Source organism: Phascolarctos cinereus, unplaced genomic scaffold (assembly GCF_003287225.1).
Source record: "Phascolarctos cinereus isolate Bilbo 61053 unplaced genomic scaffold, phaCin_HiC Scaffold_4;HRSCAF=312, whole genome shotgun sequence".
In the NCBI taxonomy this organism is placed as follows: Eukaryota; Metazoa; Chordata; class Mammalia; order Diprotodontia; family Phascolarctidae; genus Phascolarctos; species Phascolarctos cinereus.
The window spans coordinates 598,494,812-598,514,101 of NW_027555847.1; the positions used below are offsets into that span (position 1 = coordinate 598,494,812).

Below are 19,290 nucleotides of genomic sequence, written 5' to 3' on the forward strand. Positions count from 1 at the left end.
GATGAGAACCTCTGTCCTCCCAAGAGGACATCTCTTATGCCAAAGGACTGTCACATGACAAAGCCCAAGTTTTTTATCTGCAGAATGAAAGGATTAGGCTAGATAACCTCTAAGGCCCCTCCTACACCTCAATGTCTGTGATCCCATATTGTCTACTTAATTGCCTTTTTTTGGAGGTAATACCATCTGCATGATACTACAGCAAAGATTCAGGAACTTCTCTTTCAGATATCTTGAGATTTGATCTCTCAAGCTTCTCAAAATGGTGTTGCTTCCAACATGGCCCCTTTTCTTCTTCCTTAATAAACAACTTTCGTCACTGGTGACAACCCATTTGGATGCTAGCATTTAATATACTAAACGAAGAGGTAGAATTGGCACTGAAGATTTAGGCAGGGAGAAAAATTGTCCAACTAGCCTTTAATAGCTTTTACCTCAACTAAGATTTTTGGGACATCCTGTATAGAGGAAATATGTGCCACATGAGTTTTCCTGAGTTACTGAAAGTTATGAAAAGAAGGAAGTGCATCCTCTATAGAAAATTTATGCAAAGAAGAAAACAAGAATTGAACAGGAAGAAAAAGTATAGAAGGTTTGTAATCTCTAATAAAAGTGGCAATACTCATCAATCAATTAACATTTATTAAGCACTTATAGTAATGAACTCAGGGAAACCACCTATTACTACCACCCCAAGTACCAAGTGAGGTATGTAAGATAAGAATATCTAAGTATTATTTAAAATCCCTAAAGCCAAATGCAAGGGCAGTAGAATTTTGTTATTGGTGGGGAACAAGTTAGTTGAAGTGAGAATTATGCTTAATGCATTCGAATGGATATGACAGCAAAATAGTTTACCTCCCTGTTCCTGTATTCTTGAAGGAGGGCAGAGAAGGATAGGGAAGGAAAAGTTTAGCCTACACGCTGTCTATATTTATTCAGTTAGCCAAGAAATAGAGCAAATAGGTTTCATTCAATTTTTTAAAAAATCACTGATTACTTTAGCAAGTTTAGGACTATCTCTAATTTTTACATTTTAGATTATGTATGTATGTGCATGAATACATGCGTGTATATATACATACATACATATTTAAAAACCTGTAGCTTCTCATTAACTTCTGGAGCTTTTGGTCTGTATGAACTGGAGATGCTTAACCTAGAGAAAAGAAGACTTGGGGGAATATGATGACTTTATTCATTTATTTGAAGGATTGTCACAAGGAGAAAAGGGATTTAATAGCTTAGTACTCTTTGGATCCAGAGGGAAGAATCAGGAGTAATGGGTGGAAGATATAAATAAAATTTAGTCTTTATGTCAAGAAAAACCTCTTAACAAATAGAGCTGTCCATAAGTGGAATGGGCTGCCTGAGGAGGTAATCAATTTCCTCCCTTACTCTCATCCAGCTAAGACTGAATGACCATTAAGGTTACATCAGAATAGAGATTCTTTTTGGGGTATGGATTGGAGTAGGAGGCCAGTAAGGCCCCTTCTAACACTAAAATTCTGTGATTCTATGAACTTGGGAGAAAAGAATGCATTTTTCTCTTTTGGTTTATTCTGCATTCTCCAAGCCATTAGAAAGAACTTTTAACTTTGCAGTTGAATGAGATCTCTTTCAAAGAGTGTTGACACTGCAGTTGATGGTCTGGTTACGAGACTGTAGATTTATGGCTTATAAAGTAGAGTGTTGCATTTCTAAAAGTACAGAAGCTCCATTTCCAGGACAGCATTCTTAAGGTCCCCATAAACAAAAAAATACCCACGAAAATGGTACCATACTGGTATCTCTAAACTAGTCTGAAAAAAGATGACAATAGGATATGAATATATATACATATATATATATGTGTGTGTGTGTGTGTGTGTGTGTGTGTTTGTATATATATGTGTATATATGTGTGTATATACATACATGCATATATACATATACATACATGTATACATACATACATACATACATATATACATATATATACACACACATATACATATATATCCTTTTTTTTGTCTCTTTCCTTCGTGTCTTCCTCTCCCAACAAGGAAAAAATAGGGAAACATTTGACTGAATGGAATTGCTATGCTGGGCCAGTCTGGACTAGAGTAAGCTTGGGGATGCTGACCCTTGGAACCTTCTAAAATATTGCTGATAATTTAACTCAGTTACCAGCAACCTAATGTGACACATTTGCAAAACAGGCAAAGTTCATTTTTGTTGACTTTCTCTCTGCCTTTCTTCTCTGCCTTTAAATTATGCAGAATCAGTGATGAAGCTGTCTATCCACCTAATCCAGGGTTGTGGAACCTGTGGCCTTCTAGGTCCTTGGATAAAGCCTTTTGACTGAGTCCAAGTTTTACCAAACAAATTCTTTTATTAAGGGGATCTGTTCTGAGAAGTTTGGATTCAGCCAAAGGCTGCACTTAAGTTAGATTCTAACCCAATGCCTTTGTCTTTTCCAAAAGACTCAGTAGTGCTATAAAATTTTTAGGGAGAAATCCTGGGTTGGCACAGTGAACCACATATACTTGAAATCATATATTAAGATTATATCGATGCTGAGCATCTCTGGGAATTGATATCCTTATCTTTAAAATGAGAGTATTGCAATATATGACTTCTAGGGCCTCTTTCAGCTCTAAATCTATGATCTTGGGATCTTGTACATAATAAATCAAATGATATAATTGTGCACACCTAAAAGTGTCTCAAGCAAATTCCCTGTTGGGAATACGCTAGGAGTAGGGTTTGAGATTGGAGACTCAGTGACAGGTAAGCCAATCTGCCAGAAAACAAATATAAAAAGGGGATTTGGGGATATAGCTCAGAGAATGTGTTGAGAGAGCCAAAAACTTGAATGGGGGAAGGGGAAGAAGAAACCTCTACAAATTTGTCAGAAGAAGTAATACCCAGAACGAAGATCAGGTTGAGCTACTGATAAAAGGGCAGTTGAAAGATTATGTAATTCTAAAGGTTTATATGTATAAAAACATGCTTAGTCAAAATATAAAGGGGCCTAAAAGGAGAAGGATATAATGTTCAGATGGGTTTGATAATTAGGGGCATGAATCCAATTGGAGATTCATCCAGATGTACAAATGTTATTAATTTTGCTTTCCAATTTAAGTTACATAGTATGTCTAATATTTCTGGCTATGATGAGGTTTTAGAATCTAAGAGGGGAAAACATGATCTTAAGGTTCACTCCCATTCTCTAGCATACAAAAGAGTAAGAGGGACCATTCTCACTGAAAGGTTTACACCTATACCTGCACCTTGACTCTTTGAGAAACCAAAGAACATGGGTCATTCTCCCTTGGGGGTGGAGGTGAGGGAGAGGATGAACTAGCAAGGAGCAATCAACCAACATTACCTATATAGCCATCACCTCAGGGCATTCTAGTTTGCAGATGAAGAATGAAGTCTCATATAATAAAGAGCCTAGCAATGGCATCAAGGCTATGAATAATACTCATAGTCATGTACCTTTTATTATGAATCGAACCTCAATTAACCTTCAGGGAGTGAGGTCTCCTAGGGAAACTTTAGAAGAGGCCAACTATAGATAGAGCCCAGGTAAAAGGGATGAGAGAATCACTGCCCTACCAGCAGGCAGACCTTCCTAACGAATTTTAGTTCTTGGGGACAGTAATTACTTCCTTCCAGAATGTCTTACTGAATGGCTTGGCACAGAAGGAACAATGTCTTTATCAACAGTTAAGGATTTTCTATAGGAATATCAGTCCTGAATGTTTGCTCTGGAAATATAAAAAAGCAGTCACTCATTCAATCCTCTGACCTCATCAGTTCGTCAGGCCACCTCCCCTAAAAATTCAGTATCTTAGAGCAGGAAGCAAAGTATTGACTTGAAACAAGAAAGAGACATTCAGAACTATACACCTCTTCCCTTGTCTTTATTGGTTAAACTCTCCCTGGTTCATTGTTCCTTCTACTCAGTTAACCAGAATACTACATTCTCCAATCATGCCAATTAGTTGAGGGTTTATTGTTATTGTCATCATTATCGTTTTTTATTCTCTACTTTCCAGATGTATCTGTCTGGGATCACCAAACATTTTAAGAAATAGTTTCAGTCAAAGAGAAGGAAAACTCTTGACAACATGAATAAAGATTGCTTTAGGTTGATGATTTTCTTGCTAAGAGTTGACATGGCATTGGATCACAGGATCAGAGATTTAGAAGTGGGTGGGATCTTAGAAGCCATCAAGTCCAACTCCCACTCCTCCTCCATTTTTCAGACATGAAAAATGAGACCCAGAGAGATTGAATGGCTTATAGAAGGTCACACATAGCAACCAGCTGACAGAAATTGTATTTGAATCAATGTCCACTGATTCCAAATCTGGGACTTTTTTCACTACTGGATACAAGGCTAGCCTAGGATTTGGAAAGATACGGATTCAAGCCCTGACTCTGATGTAGATGAGATTGTAGCCATAACAGTGACAATCCCTTAATGCCTCATGCAACTCTGTAAGGCTATAAATTATAGACCAATAGCCCATCTGGATGGGTAGAGGGGACTGCCACACCAGAAGTTCTCTAGCAACAAAATGTCAGCTCCTAACTTTTACAAATATTTTCCTTGTTTTCACCCTAAATACATTTCTCCGCACTTATATCTGTCAGTTGGCCAAACAAAATGTGTTTACCTTTTCTAATCTTGCCTCATAAATCAAGTCTTTCAGTTCCTAATTACTTTGGTTGTTCTTCTCTGAAAACCTTCCAATTTATCCAAAACCTTCTCTTCAGAAAAAGAATATGCTATCTCAGATGTAAAATGTAATGGAATTTAAATTGAGATAAACTTTAACAAAGAGTGGATCGTAATATTACATAACATGCGATTTTATCCATCCAATTCATTTCATTCCAAGTCATGTATTACCATAGCACCTAAGCATGTATTCCATCTTAAGGCTTCATAGCTTCCTTGGTTCTAAGCCCTTCCTGAAATAGGTGACAAGTTTCAATGCAATCAATCATAGGACCCAGTAAACTTCAGTAAAAGAAAAAAAGAAGCTTATAACCTGAGCTTTGGGGGGGAAAAAACTTTAGCAGAATTTTGAGCATTATCCCTTGTTACTAAAAATTCCACTTCAGAAAGGCACAAAACCACCTCCCACCCTGCTTTCTCTGATAGGTCCTTCTATTTAGATAAATATTTGTGAAGGTGTTATCTGTTTGCAATCACTGTATACCTTTTGGGTTCTTAATTTTCCTTTCTCACTTTCTTCCAGAGCCACCCAAGGATTTAAATGGACAGGAGATTATAGTCTACTTAGCCAAGACATATTCTTGGACACATTCCATCCAGTTCAATGCCCTTTGATCTAAACTATTACTAGTCCTGGACAAATAATCCCCTTTAGGATTAAAAAAAATCCTCCTCTTTGGCTTTTAAAGTCTTTTATAATCTGGTTCCACCCTGGTTTTCCTGGTATATTGCACGTTGCTATTGCTGTTGTCATTTAAGTTGTTTTCAGCCATGTCCAACTTTTCCTGACTCCGTTTGGAGTTTTCTTGACAAAGACATTGCAGTGTTTTGCCACTTCCTCCTCCAGCTCATTTTACATATGAGGAAACTGAGTCAAACAGGGTTAAATGATATGCCCGGGGTCACACAATTAGTGTCTGAGGCTGGATTTGAACCTAGTTCTTCCTGACTCCAGGCCTTCTATCTACTGTACCACCTATCTGGTACAATAGATAGCCTATAGCCTAGCCACACTAGCCTCCTCGTTGCTCCCTATGCATGGCATCCAATACTCCATCACCACCTGTTTGCAGAGGCTATCCCCTCATGTCTGGAATGAACTCACTTTCTCAAATCCTCCTCATAGCTTCCTTTTCAGTTCAACTCAAATTCTACTTCCTAATGCTTTGCCTCAGGAATTATTCTTTGTGTGTACAAAATATTTCGTGTGTGTGTGTGTTTGCGTAATTTTCACCCAAAAGAACATAAATACCATGGGGACAGATAATGTTTCTTTGTTTCCCCAGGGACTAGCAGAGACTCTGGAATGTAGGAGGCACTTAATAAGTACTTACCGAATGAATGTGAGAATAGAAATTTTGAACACGTCTAAAGACAGAATATGTCTTTTAAGGTGTTCTTTACTTAATCTCAGATGAAATAACAATGAAGTAATTTACTGCTCTATTGACACATTACTTATAAGAACTCTATTTATGAAATATAGGCTGGTCTTCATTATGATAGTATTAATACATCTTACATAATATATAACACAATGCATCTTATTTTAAGTAACTTTTTTTTTAGATCACTTCTCTCAAATACTCAAATGGAGCTGTGATCTCATCAATGTGGGTGTTTCCTTGAATGATGCAAATCACAACACATCCATGCCTGTTACTTTATACCATACCTGTCCCCATCCTCTCATAAGTTCACTGCAAGGGGTTCATCCAACAGACTAGGGGGCTTCCCATTTTCTTTTATTACAAATACTTGACAAGTATATGGGCTCATCTACTGGTTATCCCTTATTCTCAACATCTGACCAACCCATCTTTTTCTATCATACATCTCATTGAGGATTTCCTATATTTTAGCTCTTCATAGTTACTGATTTATCTCATATTGCAGCCTGCTCCCACCACTATGTGCTTTCTCCATTACCATTTGAGTGATATTTTTTGAATTCTTCAAAGACTTTAATATTCTATGATGCAGCCATTCAAATACAGAGATAGGGGCAGCTAGGTGGCACAGTGGATAGAGCACCAGCCTTGAAGTCAGAAGGGCCTGAGTTCAAATCCAGCCTCAGACCAAACACTTGATACTTACTAGCTGTGTGACCCTGGGCAAGTCATTTAACTCCAATTGCTTAAAAACAAAAAAAAAACATAGATAGAATATTGGTATTAAAAAGATGGGTCTTTGTTTCAGAGAGAACCATAATTAATTAATTAAAGAATCATTAAAGAGGTATCATTAATGGGGATTTTACATTTTTCCCAAAGAAATCTAATCTAACTTCTTTTTCCTGTTTAATTCTGGTCCCAGCTTAACCATTTGCACCATTTTTCAAAGATATATACATATACTCATACACATAAATATTTTCGTTGTTATTGTTGTCATTTTCAGTCATGTATGATTCTTCATGACCCTATCAGGGATTTTCTTGGCAAAGCTACTGAAGTGGTTTGATTTTCTACTCCAGCTCATTTTACAGATGAAGAAACTGAGGCAAAAAGGGTTAAGTGACTTGTCCAGTATCCTACAGCTAGTAAGTGTCTGAGCCAGATTTGAGTTCAAGAAGATGAGTCTCCCTGATTGTAGGGCCAACACTCTATCTACTGAGCCACCTAGCTGCCCACAATACACATATGTGTATATTATATGTATATTACATGTACATATTATATATACACATACATATGTGTGTGTACATATATACACACATATGGATAAATTCTATAGAATTTCCTCTGAACTTCATGTCATCACCTGGACAATAGGAATTTTTCATCCACTTAATGATTAAGCCAAACTCTTTTGAATGATTACCACTCATTGCCCAGTTCTTTGATGTCCAAGAGGTTCTACAATGTTCCAACATTTGATGAAACCAGTACAAAGTCATTTACAATCAAGAGAATGTGAAAGACCTCACTACCTATAGGGAATTACTCTTCAGCTATCCTTTCTGGAAATCATATGTCTCCATGTTTTATGCCTTGCTTAATATTCACAATCAGAGGTTTCTAATTTATAGATTTGATAAGGTAGGATACTAATTCATTTTATAGTCAATAACATTTACGTAACTTTTTAGGGTTTACAAAATGTTTTCCTTTAACCCATAAAGTAGGCAATCAAGAAACTGACACATTTTTAAAGCACCTACTATATACCAGGAAAATTGCATATGTGTGTGTGTGTGTATGTATGTATGTGTATGTATATGATATGTATGGATGGATATATCTGCATAGGAATTAGGGAAATAAAGGTTAAAATGAAATAATCCCTGCTGTCATAGAGATTACATTCTCTCTGTGGAGAAAAAATGGGCACATTTAACTATACAGAGAATAAATAAAAATAAATATAAGATTGTTTAGGGAGAGACATGATAGTTGTCTTCAGGTATCTGAAGGATAGAATTAAACCTGTTCTGTTTGGCCCTAGAGAGCAAAACCAGAAACAATGGGTAGAAGTCCCAAAGAGGCTAATTTATCCTTTATGTCAGAAAATTTCCTGTCAGAGCTTTCCAAACACAGAATGAGCCACCTGAAGAAACCCACAGTTCCCCTCCTTGGAGGTTGTCCAACAGAGGCAGGAAGACCATTTGTCAAGTGTGTTATAGGAGGAATCCTTTCAGATATGGGTTGGAATAGAAAATCACTGAGGTCTTTTCCAACTCCAAATGCTATGATTCTGGGGCATAATACAACCTATCCACGCTTCCCCATCCTGTATGATTCTTGGTCATGTCCTTCAGATGACATTCACCCAAAATATATAAGGCCTTGTTCGAACTCTCTTGACAGCATTTGAATCAAAATAGAGAACATGGGCTGTCCATCAGCCATCCTGCCCTAGAACCACATGACTTGTCTACTTCATTTTCTAATCACATATCTTTCCAATGAAACCCCTTACAACACTTTTCCTGAACTAATTCATCGGTAAAATGTTGTGCACTCATAACTAACATGTACCTTTGAATTCGAAGTGGTCCATAGCTTTAATTCTTCAGAGACTGTGTTCTTCCATGACCTGCATAAAGAACCACCCAAAGAATGTCATCGCTAAAATGATTGTTCTTTGTTTCATGAAGAAACTTGGGGCCATTAAGAGAAAAGCAATTTTCTAAAGAAAATGGAGCCCTCTCTCCTATTCCTATTCATTACTGGAGGCAGATCACTGTCATGCATAATATCTATGCAAAGTAGATATGTTGATGGACCAGTTCCTTGGGTGGTCTATCCAACTGCATATCATAGCTTAGACAATAGATATTCTATATTCACTTGGTTTTTATTATGACTATCCAACTGGCTGATTTTGTTTTTAAGTGATTATGGATCTCAATCAGGAAACTTCAATGAGATATGGCCCTTGCTCTCATATGGTTTTCAGTCTACAAAACAGTCTCATGGAATCATTAACTATTACAATGAGAGAGCTTTAGAGTTCATTTATTTCTATTTTAAGAAATCATTTTATGTATTTTATTATGCTTTGTTTTATTTGTTATTTATTAATAAATTTATTAAATTTATTATTGAATTCTATTTTAAGGTGAGGAGGGTGAAGCCTTAAGGAGCTAACTGATATGACTAAAGTTGCAGAGTTAGTAGAAGAGTCAGAACCAGAATCTAGTTCTCCTGACTCCTAGACCAATTCTCTGGTAGGTCACAGAAGACAGACTTCAATTTGTAACCAACTTTGCTGGAATACATCTCTTTGATAGAGACTGAGCAGTATTTAAAATAATATCATCAGCGTATACTTAATCACATGTGGTGCACTATCTTGTTCTTTGTGACATTATCAGAGAGTCTCCACAATGAGGCATAAAGTCCTCTTTCTTAACTATTTTTAGGTATTTTGTTCTTTAAAAATATGTGCACAGCATACTGTCTCAAATTTTTGGATAATTCCTTTGCCAACTGCTGGTACTGCCAAGTTTTTAATACAAGTCCACACACATAGAAGTAGATTAATAATAATGGCATTGTTTTCATATAAAATATATATACATATATATATATGAAAACTAAGCTTTTGCAATTCACTTTCTTATCACAGACAGCAAAAAGCAAAGTCATAAATCCTTCAAGTTTATCTAATTCTTGATATTCAATTGAAAATAATTGTATTGTCCTCATTCATGGATATTGAATTATTGGAAGGCTACTGTAATTCAGTATAGGTCAAGGAAATGAAATATGATTTCTTTAAAGTAGTAAGTTATTTTTATTAGTTATTTCAGGAGAAAAAGCTTTTACTGGTAATTAGGTGAATCAATTTTAACCCATAAAGCAGCTTCTGACATATATTAGATTCAATAATCTGTAACCTTTCACTGACCTATATTTTAGCTTTTAAATTGGGTACCCTTACCTTCCAGTGATCAATGAATAAAGTACCACAAACAATATCTCTTCTATTTATAAGGGCTTATAAATGAGTAGCTTGGTGGATAAAGAAAGTAAACAGCTTCTAGTCTAGCCATCTCATGAAACTATGACATATCCCTCTATATTTCATGACTTTCATTAATTTAGGGAACCATATTTGTGTCCTTAGCAGGGGTGAGTCTACAAGTGCACATAAGTGTGCTTCTGCTTTCCCTCAGAGAACTAGGATTTAAGTAGACCATTTTTATCAAAATCCCATTCAGTGGTACAGTTCCTTGCAGCCCAAGGGTGAGGCATTTCTGAAATGGTCTCTTTCTTGGTCCTATTTTTGAGACAGGTAGTTGAAGCCTCAGTATACAATATCCACCACTCTTTCACTCACTACCCCCAACAGCACTTTGGTTGCCTTTAAATACTTTTTTGAGTTTTATTGATTACAGATAATCCCAGGCATATAAAGCACAAATTAAAACAGCATTTGCAGGTGGATGCCTCCAATTCCCATCACCTCTATTCCTGGAAATCCAGTCCCCCTACACACACACACACACACACACACACACACACACACTACTGTGAGAATCATAATAAAATTACTTGGAGCTTTTAGAGAATCTGTGTAGTCAGCATAGAAGAAGAGAAAATCAAGAATTCCTCACAGGTTCTGACCCTAGAGGATGACTCCTGACCAGCAAGAGGCCCCTTGACCAAAAATGTTCTTCTTGGAATAATCAAAGAATCCATGAATGGGAATGTGAAGGGCTCTCAGAGCCTAGCTTGTTCAACATGTTTTTAGAAGTCTGCCTATCTGGCCAACCTAGGCAATTACACTAGACACCAAGTGACCTCCTAGTTGTCTGGAAAGGAGGGGACATCATAACTCACCCTTCCCTCACTTATCTTTAGTCAAAAGAAAAAGAAGACACCAGCAAGTCATGCAACTGGACTGAATGTGTGACTTTTCACTGTTATAATGGCAAGAGGATCATATTAATTAAAAACTGAATTGTGCCTTGAAAAGAAAGAACATCTTCATTAGCTCTTAAATCTGCCCTAGAACTTGAATTGCTGGTATGATGCTACCTTCAATCCCCTCATCAGGGGTTAATGAGGAACATGGATTCTATCAAGAAGGAACTTGACTAGCCTGGTAGTATTCAGTAGGACTCAATAATCTTGGGATGAGTCTCTGTCTCTCTCTCTTTCCTTTCCTGAAAGAGGAAGCATTCCTCTTTCCCTTCTCTATAGAAAGTCCTTTCTGACAAGACAGAGTAAAGAAGAGGTATTATTCTTCACATTGCCTTTGGACCCTTCCTAGTGGTCCCCTGTCTCTCTCTGACTCTTCCTTTCTCCCCCCTTTCTCTCTGTCTCTCCCTCCTCTTCTTTCTCTCTCCTTTTGTCTTTCTCTTTTTTTTTCTGCCTCTGGCTCTGATTCTCTCTCTCTCTCTCTCTCTCTCTCTCTCTCTCTCTCTCTCTCTCTCTCTCTCTCTCTCTCTCTCTCTCTCTCTCTCTCTCCTCTCCCTCCACTAGGGATTTTAAAGTCCATGTAGTCTCATGTCAAAGTAGGTCTGAATAAGGCCAAGAAATGTAATTAGATTCCATAATTTTTTCAGGAATATTTGCATAACTTCAATCTTTAGGGTTGGTGTTAAAGATTATTTTAGTTTTATAATTTATGAATGCTATTTTGATGGATTAGTATGTTTATAACAAGCTAGAAATTTCTCTCAAAATCCACAAGCTTTCTTGTCTTTCATTAAATATTTCCCTATATATTCTATTTAAAAAAATGCCCATTTACTTGGTATGATTCAGTTTACCAAGGGTCCTTTCATCTAAAATATGCTAAGATAAAGAGAATACTGACTTCAAGGAGTTTTCCTGGTAGTAAATATGGCCTTAAGAGTTTTAAAATTAAGAGCATGCCTCTTAGATATGATGGAGAAAAATGGACAGTGTCTGTGATGATTAATTGGTGTAGAATTTGGGGCAGTGCACATGCAGGGACATGCTCCAATGTTAACAGCATACCTGAAGAGGAATGTTCTCAACCACATATCTGACAAGGGGTCATCCAGCCCTCCCCTGAAGGCTTTAAACAATGGGAAACCTACTGTCCTCTGAGATTATTTGATTTTTAGATCACTCAATCATTAATGAGTTTTTTTTTCATCTATGGAGCTTAAATCTTCTTTTTTATAACTTCATTCATGGTGTTTAGTTCTGTCTTCTGGTGCCAAACAGAACAAGTTGTATCTCTCTTCTGCATGAAAGCTTCCCAAATACTTGAAAACAGCAATTACACTTTCCCTCAATCTTATCTTCTCTAGGGTAAACATTCTTAGTACCTTCAAATAATCCTTGCATAGAATGATCTCAAGTCTTAAAAGCCTGGACAAATTCTTTGGGATATTAATATTAAAATTTCTAGAGAAACTAAATAGGAGGCTTTTAATATGCTTCCACAATTATCTTCAAGAATTTGATGGCTTATGGTACAGAAGAGGAATTTGATTTGGACAGAACTAGTAGTTAAGGTGGCACTGTGGAGAGTACTAGGTGTGGAATCAGGAAGACTCATCTTCCTCAGTTCAAATCTGACCTCAGACACTTACTAGCTATGGGTCCCTGGGCAAGTCACTTAACCCTGTTTGCCTTAATTTCCTCATTGGTAAAGTGAGCTAGAGAAGGAAATGGCAAATCACTCCCATATCTGTGCCAAGAAAACCCCAAATGAAATCACAAAGAGTTAGACATGACTGAACAACAACAATATTCTATTGTATTTTTACATATTTTGTGAAATATTTCCTGATTATATTTCAGTCTGGTTTTGGGTGCACTTGGTAGTGTTTCAGTCATGTGTCTGACACCTCTGGTTTGGAGGATTTTATAAAGTTCTTTGTAGAATGTCTTTATCACAACATAATCTGGGGCTTAGGTGTTAATTATCTTCATGGTGATCTCTGCTTATGTTCACTGTATGAGCACTGTAAGATGAGGTAATTAAATGTTCTACCATAGGTGTTTCTTGTTGCCTTTGATAACATTTCTGAACTCAAGAAGAGGAGTCTTCCTGATTCTCAGCCCAGTGTTCTACCCACTGCACCACCTAGTTACCCACAATAGAATACAGAGAACGTTATGTATATGTGATTTTCTAAGTCAATGTATGGCTGCAGGGATTCTTATATACATTTGAGATTTCTATTTCAGTTTGACACTACTGCTCCAAACCAAGTCAATATATGCCTTTCTACTCAATCAAAGGATAGCACCAGGGATGATGGCAATGGAAATGTGGTTAGGTTCTATAAGAAATCATATGATCACGGAATCAAGCGATCGACAAGCATTGATTCACTGTTTGCCAGGCACCATATTAGACTTCAGGGGATATAAAGAAAAAATAAAATAGCTTCTACTCTTAAGGAGCTTATGTTCTGGGGGGGAGGGGAGAGACACAACCTGTATGCAAATAACTAAGTACAAAATTTATACAAAATAAACACTAGGTAAATTTTGGGCATGGAAGTAGTAGTAGCTGAGGAGTGGGAATCAGGCAAGGCCTCATGTATATAAGAGGCAGCTAGGTGGTTCTGTGAATAGAACACTGGCCCAAAAGTCAAGAAGACCTGAGTTCAAGTTGGGCCTTAGACACTTACTAGCTATGTGACCTTGGGCAAGTCACTTATCCTCTATTTTCCTTTATCCACTGGAAAAGGAAATGACAAATCACTCCAGTATCTTTGCCAAGAAAAGTCCATGGACAGTATTGTCCGTGGGGTCACGAAGGGTCGGACATGACTGAACAACACGTAGCTAAGAGTTCACTTCAACAACAAATGTCAGAAGGAATTTCAGAGGTCATTAAGTCCAACCTGCAATTCACCAAGAATTTCCTATATGACATCAATAAGTGCTCATCAAAGCTTCTTTTGAAGATCGCTAGCAAGGGAGAATACAAGATCCCTCCAAAGCACACATTTGGACAGCAATAATTGTTAGGAAATTTTTCCTTACATCAATTCTAAATCTATCTCATCCACCCTTAACTACTAGCTCTGTCCAAATCAAATTCCTCTTCTATATCATAAGCCATCAAATTCTTGAAGATAATTGTGGAAGCATATTAAAAGCCTCCTATTTAGTTTCTCTAGAAATTTTAACATTAATCCTAATTGCTAGCATTCACATAGCATGTTGAGGGTTGTAAAGTGCTTTACAAACATAATCTCGTGGGGCAGCTAGGTGGCTGCAGTGGACAGAGCACCAGCCCCAGAGTCAGGAGGACCTGAGTTCAAATCTGACCTCAGACACTTGACACTTACTAGCTGTGTGACCCTGAGCAAGTCACTTAATCCCATTGCCTAGGGAAAAAAAAAATTAAAAATTAAAAAACAACAACAAAACCTAAATATAATCTTATTTTATCCTCACAACAACCCTGTGAGGTGGGTGCTATTATTATTCTCATTTTACAGATGAGGAAATTGAAGTAAACAGAAGTTAATTGATTTGTCCAAGGTCACACAGCTAGGAAAGTGTCTGAGGCTAGATTTGAACTCAGATTTCCTGACTACAGTCCAGCAATCTCTATATATTAAGAAACAGTATTTCTCTGAGCTAAAAAGTCCTTTATAAAATTCTTGGAAAAGCCCCTAGGAAAGGCAGATGATAATCAATAAAGCACAAAAAGGGAAATGATTAAAGATGATAACCAAACTTAATTATGACCTTGATCTTGTCATTGCCACTCAATCCACCCAAAGTATTTGGTGCTATGACCCACTCTTCTTCATTGAGAAAGGATTAAGCTGTATTGTACATAAAGTCAACCAGCATTTGTGCGCCCAGCACAGTGCTAAACACTGGGATAGAAGGTGGGAGGTGCCTTTGTTTAACTCCAAGAATAAAGGGAGTAATCAACAGTTGAATAAGGTAACAACTTGGTTACTCAACAATTCTGGAAGGTTAACCAAAGACTATATTTTAACATATTTTTTCCATCTTCAAGATTTCTATAAATGTTATTCTCAAATTATCTTGGGTAGAGAGGTCAGGCTGGAGGGCATAGGGAACTATGCTGTTATGGACATCTCTATCTCCAAGCTAGAAAGGTTACATTGCATAAAATAGTTTTTGGAGTCTGAGCCTAAAAACATGAAAGACAGTATGAATATTAATATTTTTCTTCGGCATAGCAATCTTGCCCATTGCCAATCCCTGCTCCCACCAAGTTTTTAGTTTTCTCATCTATAAGTTAAATAGCTCTGATTGCAATTTGGCATGCATGGTCTTCAAAATAAGATTGAATAACAAAATAAGAAATTATGAAGTGGTTGGTTTGGGGAAAAACTGAGATCAGTATGAACTGATACAGAGTGAAGTGAGCAGAACTAGAACAATTTATACAATAACAATATTATAAAGAAAACCAACTTGATAAGGACCATGGTAAACATGATAATCAACCAGGATTCTATAGGATTGATCATGATGTATTCTCTCCACTAAGAGGTGATGGATTCATGAATAATTAGACATATATCTCAGACATGCCAATGTAGGATTTTATTTTGCTTTACTATGTATATCTGTTAAAATGGCTTTGTTTTCCTTCTCCTTTTCCTTTTCCAGTGGTAGCAGATGACAAGGGGGAGATAGAAACAGTACAGCAAAAAAAGAAAAAGAAAGGAAACAGGATCATTGAGGCAACTTTTATTTGTTTGTATATATATATATTTATTATCACTCTTCCCCTGTGCCCCCAAACCACATCTAACAGCAATGAAAAAGAACAAAAGCTTCCTAACAAATAAGCATAGTCTAGTACGACAAATTTCCATGTTGTCCATGTACAAGAATGTTAACATCAGTCTTCATTTGAATTCTATCACCTCTCTGACAAAAGAGGTAGGTAGCATGCTTCATCTTTGCCCTCTGAACTCCTGGTTTATCATAGCATTGATCAGTTTTCAAGTTTTTCAAATGTTGTCTTCTTTATAATCAATGTTGTCATGGTCTGAATTGCTCTACTTATTCTGTTCACTTTACTCTGCATCCGTTCAAGTAAGTCTTCTCAGTTTCCAAGGAAACTGTCTATTTCATCTATTTCATCACTTATTATGGACCAATATTCAATTACATTCATATCTTATCATTTATTTAGCCATTCTCCAGTAAGCAGGCAAACTGTTAAGTTTTCAGGGTCTTTTTTTCTGCTATGAAATAAACTGCTATGAATATTTTTGTACCTATACGTCTTCTGATCCCTTTGGGGATGTGCCTCATAGTGGTATCACTGGTTAAACTGAATATGATCAGCTTGGTGATTTTTTTTTGAGCACAATTTCAAATTGCTTTCCAGAATTGGGAATTAGTCTACAACTCCATCAACAGTAATTAATGTGCCTGTTTCCTCACAGCCCCCCCCATATTTGTTACTTCCTCTTTTTTCATATTTGGAGATCTGAGAGAAGTTATATAGAAATTCAAAGTTGCTTGAATTTTCATTTCCTTTGAGGAAGCTCTAAGAAAAAAGAGAGAGAGAATAGAAGGAAGTCCAGAAAGAAGCACAGACAAAGTAAGACAGCTTTGAAAGCTACAGGTTGGAGATATATATATATATATATAATATATATATGTATGTGTGTGTGTGTATGTATGTACATTTTATAGGTAGATATAGATATAGATAGATATAGGTGGCAATCTGTATATAATGGAGATTTGCAGTTTCACATAACATCTTTCTCTGCTCCTCTGTCTATGGAAATACTAATTTTATTTGGCATATGCTAAGTTTATAATAAATAAAATTAATAGGGAGAATAGACTATGGAGTCATACATCCAAATGTATCATAGAGTTTTTACTGCAAATATTTGAGTATAGTTCTAACGGAGACTAGTAAACTAGGTTGCTTGCTAGCTACCCCAAGACAACATGCTAGCTGATGCACTTCCAAATTAGAGGAGTATTTTCCCTATTACAACCAAAATTGGAATAATCTCGGAGGCTAGATGGACAAGTTCTGATTTACAGAAATGATCTGATATCAAAGAGATTTAACTTTGCAGAGACTCCTTAAAACAGCCTCCTCAAGCCTTCATATCCTTTGGAGGCTTTTAAGATTTGTTTCTTTGATTGTTCACAGTATCACTTGACAATCTCTTGATTTGTGAATAAGATTCAGATCTATGTAGGCAGCAAACTGAAGTAAGCTCAATATTATTATTCTTCCTCTTCATACTTAAGAAACTACTAGAAGCAATATCAGTTCTGTGGCCAAATAGGATAAGGCTGCATCTGTAATGTGGCAGGCAAGTGGGTTGGGAAGGTAATTCTATGCTGCTTCTGGCTTCCCATTAGCTATCTTGTCTGGGAAGCAGGAGCCAGGACATGCAGGACAGTTGTCAGAGTTGCTAGGTACCTTGCCCCATGCACACATTGTTTACTTTCCTTGCGACTTCTTGAAAGGTGATTCTGGGATGAGAAGAGGGTCAGGGGTGGAGAGAGAGGTCTGTGTGGGGAGTATGTATGCATCTGGCCGGAGTCTTCAGCAAACCTCTCCTCCCCCAACAATTAGAAAGTAGCACAGGGTCGTAGTGAGGATCAAATGAGATAATTACGTAGGGTGCATCTCAAAGTGTTGTATAAACGTTAGCTATTGTTATTTTTATAACGAAAAGACCAGTTTCAAATATCTGTGGCCCAAAAGGAGGAGTCCTTTGGCTCTGACTAGATAATAGAAAAGAAGCCCCGTGGCATGAAGACAGGTGCTTCTCTACATGCAGGGAGGGACAGATAGACTGGCAACCGGACAGACAAATGCGGCCAAGGGGAAAGTGATGTGAATTAGCCCAGCTTTCAAATCCCTCCCCCTTACACAAACACAAAGCAGACTCCTGTTACCCAATCCGTTCCCCAGGCCCCAAAAAGCGGAGCAAGAAAGTGCTTCCTGAACTCCAGAGCCCTTACTAACTTCACACTGTTTGATCAGCCAAGGAGACAGTCCCCAGCGGTCCCCTGGAGACCCCGGAGAGGGGCAAAGAAGTCCAGGGCAGAAATCTGCCACTGATGCCCGGCTGGGAGGATACCCTCCTACACCCTTTACCAGCGGGAAAGTCCCGGGCTCCTGCTTGCTTTGGTAGGAAGGAGGGAGGAGGAAGAAGGGTCAGTACCTTGGTGCCCTGGTAGAAGTCATCGATGGACTGGGATCCCATGAAAGGCAACTGCATGTGCGTGTGAGTGTCAATGCCCCCGGGCATCACCAGCTTGCCGGTGGCATCGATGATCCTCAGCCCCTCGGCTGACGTTCCAGCCGCTAGGAGGTCGGGCCCCACAGCCCGCACCACGCCGTCCTCCACCAGCACATCGGCCAACTGGGAGTGGTCCTGATTTACCACCCGGCCCCCGCGGATCAGGAGCCGCGGCGAGGCATCCATGGCCACAGAAGAATGGCAGAGGCACACGCACTGGACAGCCCTCCTGCCCGCAGCTGGTCGGTCCCAGACCCCTGGGACCCAGCAGTAGATGGGAGCGAGGTGCTAAGGCTTTTCTCCTGTGAGGGTCCAGAAGCAACTGGAGTTTCTTAGTCCTAAGGTCAATTACTTAACTACGCAAAAAGTCCAAGTTCCACCAGGGATGGCAGCAGCAACCGACCACTGTTTGAGTTCGTCCGTCTATTAATAAACAACAGTAAAGTCTACAAAAGTGTTAAGCTAGTCCCAAACCCCTAAACTCTCTGCTAACATGCCTCACCCTTCCTTGCTCAATAGCTGCTCCTGGCCCAACCTTAGCTGGCTGGCCCCGCCCCCTGGTGACTGATTTAGACCAAGAGAAAAGTGGATGGGGCCAATCTACCGGAGGCCTTGGTGCACACTCATCTCAAGATCATAGCATTTAGAGCTAGAAGGGGTGTTATAAAGATAACTCAGTTCAAATCTTTCATTTTGCAGATGAGGAAACTAAGTAAGACTCAGGTTAAATGATGCCCAAGGACACACAGCAAGTTGAAGAGAAATAGGTCTTCTGTCTGGTCTAAAGCCAATCCTTTCCATTACATCAAAGGCTCTCTCCCTTTTTGCTATTCAACCTTTCTAATCAGCCATAGTTAAGTGAAAGAAGAGCCTTACATAGATG

The 19,290-nt window shown here is 38.1% G+C and overlaps 1 protein-coding gene across 2 annotated transcripts in view; it reads right to left on the bottom strand.

Annotated features, from left to right (window-relative positions):
* DPYS (dihydropyrimidinase) overlaps positions 1-18,921 on the bottom strand; it is a 109,117-nt gene extending 90,196 nt beyond the window's left edge. The window contains exon 1 of one of the 2 annotated variants that reach the window (XM_020970027.2): positions 18,330-18,918. In XM_020970027.2, the coding sequence (XP_020825686.1) occupies positions 18,330-18,593 (264 nt within the window). In that variant the 5' untranslated portion in view covers positions 18,594-18,918. Of the gene's footprint in view, positions 1-18,329 lie in introns of both variants that reach the window. The other variant, XM_078153701.1, reaches the window with a different exon arrangement.
* Between the last annotated feature and the right edge of the window lie 369 nt (positions 18,922-19,290).